Genomic DNA, 7029 nt, shown 5'->3' with positions numbered 1-7029 from the left:
AGAGAAGAAAGGGAGAGAATTACTTGGGTTGGATGTGTGAAAACATAATTGTTAAGCTTTTTTTCAAGACCTGTTGAAAAAGGACTGTTGCAATCAGTAGGTCATAACGCAAATGTAGGCCCAACGTGGACAGTGTGTTACAACAGATTCCTTCGTTCATAAATCCCTTACCATGATAGCGTTAACGATGTCATTGTGTTTGTGTCTGAGGGCGCGGACAGCTTTAGAACGGGACACGTTAGCCTGGGCCATCACCAGCTCTATATCCCTCTGCTCCAAACCTCCCTCGTCCACCTGACAGACAGAGTCAAAGTCAGTTGCACTATGGAACACTTCTGAACATGAAAAAAAAAAGGCTACAGTTCATAACTGTAGCATTGGGGCGGCAAGTAGCCTAGTGGTTAGAGCTTTGGACTAGTAACCGGAAGGTTGCAAGATCGAATCCCCGAGCTGACAAGTCTGTCGTTCTGCCCCTGAACAAGGCAGTAACCTGCTGTTTTTAGGCCGTCATTGAAAATAATGTGTTCTTAACCGACTTGCCTAGTAAAATAAAGGTCAAATAAAAAAAGACATCAGGCTAACTACAGTAAAGTACCTAAGTAACAATACTTGAAAATACTACTTAAGTTGTTTTTTGGGGTATCTGTACGTGACTTGAACTATTTATATTTTTGACAACTTTTACTTCACTACATTCCTAAAGAAAATGATGTACTTTTTACTCCATACATTTTCCTTGAGACCAAAAGTACTCGTTACATTTGAATGCTTAGCAGGACAGGAAAATGGTCTAATTCACATACTTATCAAGAAAACATCACGGTCATCACTACTGCCTCTGATCTGGGGCACTCACTAAACACGTGCTTTGTTTGTAAATTATGTCTGAGTGTTGGAGGGTGCCCCTGGCAAGCATGCCGTGTGGTATGCTTAATATAACTAATTTGAAAGATTTATACTTAAGTATATTTGAGCAATTACATTTACTTTAGTATATTTAAAAACCAAATACAGGATTTTCCTGTTGTGACTCACTTTACTTGAGTCATTTTTATTAAGGTATCTTTATTTTTACTCAAGTATGACAGTGTGGGTACTTTTTCCACCACTGCAGTAGAGAGGACTGAAATGTAACAACACTAGATAGAATTGTTTCATATTAAGATCAAAAGAACTACCGTACATGAAAGAAGTAAGAATAGGTAAGATTTGGTGTTTTTCCTGACATAATGAGTGAGCATGCATTTCCATACCTCCTCCTCCTCGCTCTCCTCCTTGATGGTGAGGCTGGGTGTGCAGGGGGCACCAGTGGGAGGCCTCCACCGGGACCTTAAACTTCTCTGCCGCTGCCTTGTGCACCTGTTGAGACAGGTCCTCTATCTAGGAAGGAAATAGGAAGAGAGAGTCACCTTGGCCTCTGAACACAATGTAGATGAGAGAAAAGAGAGAGAGGTGATAAAGAGATAGGGTTAGAGAGGGCGAGAGAGAGAGTGAGAGAAGGTTAGGATGTCACCTTGGCCCTCCAAACACGATGTAGATGTCCGACGCGGGGCTCTTGAAGACGTCAGGTCTGCTGATGACCAAACAAGATGCTCTTCGACTTCCTTATAGTGATCCTGGTCACACCGTGGCCGGCCGCAAGCCCAGCTTACCCATGGCCTAAACACACACACACACTTGTTACACCATGACGTGGCCAAAACACACAGATACACACACATTTGCTCTGTGTTTGATTAGCTGAGTCTGCCCGATGGAGCAGCTGTGTTCACATCTCGCCTTGCGGCCTTCTTCTCACTGCGGCTCTGCTTAGTCTGTTAATCCCCTCATCAGCAGGAGAGATGGGCTGAGAGAGAGGAGGACAACCAAACAATTCAACACATCAAACCCGAGAACACCCATTCAGAAAATACAGGCCCACAACACGCATCCTTCTACGCCTCTACCTAAAGGTAATGACATCAATATGTTATTACATAACACACAGTGAAAGCAAGGTTTCCACCCTTGGAGGTGAGGGACTTCTCGAGTTTCTCTGCACACACACGGTAGATTCACCTGGGGTTCTGAGGATCTCAGTGGCACCACCTCTGGTTCTTCCAACTCTGGCACTGATCCCTCACTCTCCGACTCATTGCAGGAGCCCACTGTGGAACACACACACTGTTACTCTCAGAGGACTGCATCACATCCTCATTGCTATGGTAACTAATGACTAGATATAGATGATGAGGATATGGTGTAGCTCGTTAGCACTCTGGTAATGGACAGTCCATCTAAAGCTCTATGGCTAACCTAATTAGAGGTCGACCGATTAATCGGAATGGCCGATTAATTAGGGCCGATTTCAAGTTTTCATAACAATCGGAAATCGCTAATTTTGGACGGCGATTTTGCCGATTTAAAAATAATAAAAAAGAAACACTTTTTTTTTACACCTTTATTTAACTAGGCAAGTCAGTTAAGAACACATTCTTATTTTCAATGACGGCCTAGGAACGTGGTTAACTGCCTTGTTCAGGGCAGAACGACAGATCTTGTCAGCTCAGGGATTCAATCTTGCAACCTTACGGTTAACTAGTCCAACGCTCTAACCACTGCCTCACGAGGAGCCCGCCTGTTACGCGAATGCAGTAAGAAGCCAAGGTAAGTTGCTAGCTAGCATTAAACTTATCTTATAAAAAACAATCAATCAATCAATCATAATCACTAGTTATAACTACACATGGTTGATGATATTACTAGTTTATCTAGCGTGTCCTGCGTTGCATATAATCGATGCAGTGCGCATTCGCGAAAAAGACTGTCGTTGCTCCAACGTTACCTAACCATAAACATCAATGCCTTTCTTAAAATCCTACACAGAAGTATATATTTTTAAACCTGCATATTTAGCTAAAAGAAATCCAGGTTAGCAGGCAATATTAACCAGGTGAAATTGTGTCACTTCTCTTGCGTTCATTGCACGCAGATTAGGGTATATGCAACAGTTTGGGCCGCCTGGCTCATTGCGAACTAATTTGCCAGAATTGACGTAATTATGACATAACATTGAAGGTTGTGCAATGTAACAAGAATATTTAGACTGATGGATGCCACCCGTTAGATAAAATACGGAACGGTTCCGTATTTCACTGAAAGAATAAATGTTTTGTTTTCGAGATGATAGTTTCCGGATTCGACCATATTAATGACCTAAGGCTCGTATTTCTGTGTGTTATTGTGTTATAATTAAGTCTATGATTTGATGGAGCAGTCTGACTGAGCGATGGTGGGCACCAGCAGGCTCGTAAGCATTCATTCAAACAGCACTTTTGTGCGTTTTGCCAGCAGCTCTGCTGTTTATGAATTCAATCCTATCAACTCCCGAGATTAGGCTGGTGTAACCGATGTGAAATGGCCAACTAGTTAGCGGGGTGCGCGCTAATAGCGTTTCAAACGTCACTCGCTCTGAGACTTGGAGTAGTTGTTCCCCTTGCTCTGCATGGGTAACGCTGCTTCGAGGGTGGCTGTTGTCGATGTGTTCCTGGTACGAGCCCAGGTAGCGGCGAGGAGAGGGATGGAAGCTATACTGTTACACTGGCAATACTAAAGTGCCTATAAGAACATCCAATAGTCAAAGGTATATGAAATACAAATCTTATCGAGAGAAATAGTCCTATAATTCCTATAATAACTACAATCTAAAACTTCTTACCTGGGAATATTGAAGACTCATGTTAAAAGGAACCACCAACTTTCATATGTTCTCATGTTCTGAGCAAGGAACTTAAACGTTAGCTTTCTTACATGGTACATATTGCACTTTTACTTTCTTCTCCAACACTTTGTTTTTGCGTTATTTTAACCAAATTGAACATGTTTCATTATTTATTTGAGGCCAAATTGTCTTGTTCCTGACCTTATTTCCTTTGTTTAGTCTTTGTTTAGTTGGTCAGGACGTGAGCTGGGTGGGCATTCTATGTTTTGTGTTTCTATGTTGGGTTTGTTGTTTGACCTAATATGGTTCTCAATCAGAGGCAGGTGTTTTTCATTGTCTCTGATTGGGAACCATATTAAGGTAGCCTGTTTTCACTGTTTGTTTGTGGGTGATTGTTCCTGTTCGTGTGTTCATCTGTTCTGTGTTCCCATGTTCAGGACTGTAGCGTTTTCGGTTCCTTCTGTCAGTTTTTTGTTTTTGTTCGTTGTTTAAGTATTTCCCATTAAATATGGATTGTCATCACGCTGCATTTTGGTCCTCCTCTCTTTCACCCGAAGACAGCCGTTACACAAATTGATTTTATTGATGTATTATATTAAGTTAAAATAAGTGTTCATTCAGTATTGTTGTAATTGTCATTATTACAAATAAATGAATAAAAATCGTCCGATTAATCGGTATCGGCTTTTTTGGCCCTCCAATAATCGGTATCGGTATCGGCMTTGAAAAATCATAATCGGTCAACCTCTAAACCTAATCACCGATCTTGGAGGAGAAATAGATCACCTCATTAAATAGTAATGGCATTTCATCTCTATGCTATGGAACATGCATGTTATGACGCACAATTACATTCTGTACTACTGTGTTTCAATGCATGTAGCATTGTTCATTATGCTGCAGTGCTACCACTCATACAGTACACATAAATCCCCATCCATGATTCTATGTACGTATCATCTACTGGGAGGTCAGTTCTAGCTAGATTGACCCAGTGGTTTCAGGTTGACTGACGGTTGCCCTAAAATAACCTCTATTGAAAGATGTGCAATAACAATATTCCTCCTGGATAAAATGATCCTCTCTCTGAGTATTTCTCCTCCATTATTCAGTAGCTGCAGCAGTGTTCTGTGGTCGACGGGGTATTATTGAGAAGCCATCCTAGAATCTGAAGTATGTCCTTCATCAGGACCATAGCAGGACCACTAGACATATTCAGAGCCATCTGTGTGTGTGAGGAAGGTCATAGGTGGAGTCACTTCTCAGAATCGCTTTCTCAAGGAAACAGAGAGAAACAGACAGAGAGAGAGAGATATGGGTTTGCAGAGTACGTACAGTTGTATTTGAAGGACAGGTCCAGCTCCTGTGAATTCTTGTGGCTGATTGGACAGTCTGTCTGTCTCTCAGTTGGTTGGCAGGAGGAGTGAAGCAGTACCTCTCGCTGATTGGAGGAACCAGACTCTTTATGAGAAGGGTTTCCCACAATCCCCCAGGGCTGAGTCATGTGACGTCGTAGAGGAACAGCAGTGTCATCATCATCACTGTCTGTGTCCATCCCATCTGCAACAAAAGTTCACACAGGTTGGACTGATTCATGATTCACTGATTCTTGATTACTAAAAAGAGAAAATCAAATCACCCCACACCCATATCTTTCCTGAGTGTAACTCACCTCTGTCCTGTGGGCTTTGTGACTGAACTGGCTTGATCTGTCTGTTGGGCACAGTGAGGAGGTTTGGCTGGGGCTGGGCCTGGCAGCGGATGTCTAGGACAGGCACTGTGGTTGGAGCCTCCAGCCGTGCAGAGACTCCTGGGTAGGCTGGGTAAGACTGGGGTCGAGGGCAGGGCTGATGTGGGTGGAGATGAGAATGAGTAGGGGGTAGGACATACGGACACTTTCAGTGGGTATAGGGGATACTTAGGAAGGGCGGTATGGGTAGTAGAAAGGTTGCAGAGGCTGCCTGAAGATTAGTTGATTGAGCCTGGGTATCTAGGAGTGGGTGACAGGCTGGACTGTGGTGAGGAGAGGCTGGGACTCCTGTATGGGGGTGGGGAGGTCTCATCTGGCGGCACCGTGAAGGTACTGGGGGGAGGAGAGGAGGAGAGAGGAGAGGGGAGAGAGGGGGAGGAGAGGAGGAGGAAGAGGTGGAGGAGAAGAAGAATTATTCCTGTTCTGTAGAGGAGGCTTGGCCACTCCCCACATTGTTATCGTTGATGTCCTTCCTGCTTTCTGTCTGGCAGCCAGGCAGCGGCCTGTTGTCAAGCATTTCCTGGTGCACTTCCATGTTCACTTCCTGGTTGACTAGGAGAGCGGGAGCGATAGGGCAGAGGTTGGTAGGACTAGGGGGAGTCGGGGATCTGGAGACGTTTCTGTTTTCCCCTCTCCTCTCGGACTCTGCCTCAGGTTTGCCCTTCACAGGTGTCCTCTGTCTGGTATCTGCAGAAGATTTTTGTCCCCTCATGTTCTTATTCTTTTGCTTCCCTGGTGGGGAGATGTCTTCTAGGGTCTTGGCAGTGAGAGCTGGTTCCTGTGGGTGATCAGTAGACCCAGAGCCTGACGGAGATTGTCTGCGCAGCTGACTGGGTCTGTCTCTGCTCTGCTTCCCTCTCCTCCCTGGCTGAGGAGGAGTGATGGCTTTCTCTGTGCTCAGCTCTCCCTCGGGTGTCTGACGCTGTGCAGGTTCTGGAACACTCTCTGTTGGAGAGAATCTTTCCTCTGCTCTCTCCTCCACATCTCTTTCCCCTGAGATACAAACACTGCTRTCCTGTCCTTCTAAGGCCCCACTCGTCTTTGGTTGGTCAATGTGCCTGTCAGTCTTCTGACAGCCACCACCCTCTTTTTGGCTCACCGTCTGTGGCTCTGTCTCCTCTGGCTGAGGCTGGGAACAGAGTTTTTTCACACTTTCTATCGTGTCTTTGCTCACTGATAGGGAAGATTCTTGGAAAACTTGCACCTTCTCTACTGTGTCTTTGCTCACTGATGGGGAAGTTTCTTGGGAAACTTGTACCTTCTCTACTGTGTCGTTGCTCACTGATGGGGAAGTTTCTTGGGAAACTTGGAACTCATCTACGGTGTCTTTGCCCTCTGATGGGGAAGTTTCTTGGGACACTTGGACCTTCTCTACTGTGTCTTTGCCCAATGATGGGGAAATTTCCTGGGAAACTTGAACCTTCTCTACTGTGTATTTGCCCACTGATGGGGAAGTTTCTTGGGAAACTTGGACTTTCTCTACTGTGTCTTTGCCCACTGACAGGGAAGATTCTTTGGAAACTTGGACCTTCTCTACTGTGTCTTTGCTCACTGATGGGGAAGTTTCTTGGAATACTTG

The 7029-nt window shown here is 44.6% G+C and overlaps 1 protein-coding gene across 1 annotated transcript in view; it reads right to left on the bottom strand.

Moving 5' to 3' along the window:
• Nucleotides 1-7029, bottom strand: part of LOC111958644 (nascent polypeptide-associated complex subunit alpha, muscle-specific form) — a 25219-nt gene that overhangs the window by 4127 nt on the left and 14063 nt on the right. Inside the window, exons 6-10 of the mRNA XM_070437324.1 lie at nucleotides 5902-7001; nucleotides 5401-5547; nucleotides 1254-1380; nucleotides 172-335; nucleotides 71-84 (exon numbers count right to left, since the gene is read on the bottom strand). Coding sequence (XP_070293425.1) covers nucleotides 71-84; nucleotides 172-335; nucleotides 1254-1380; nucleotides 5401-5547; nucleotides 5902-7001 — 1552 coding nt within the window. The remainder of the gene's footprint in view (nucleotides 1-70; nucleotides 85-171; nucleotides 336-1253; nucleotides 1381-5400; nucleotides 5548-5901; nucleotides 7002-7029) is intronic.

This window comes from Salvelinus sp. IW2-2015, linkage group LG35 (genome assembly GCF_002910315.2).
Source record: "Salvelinus sp. IW2-2015 linkage group LG35, ASM291031v2, whole genome shotgun sequence".
Classification (NCBI taxonomy): Eukaryota; Metazoa; Chordata; class Actinopteri; order Salmoniformes; family Salmonidae; genus Salvelinus; species Salvelinus sp. IW2-2015.
The sequence above is the reverse complement of the archived record's forward strand: the minus strand, read 5'-3'. Positions and strand labels throughout refer to the sequence as shown.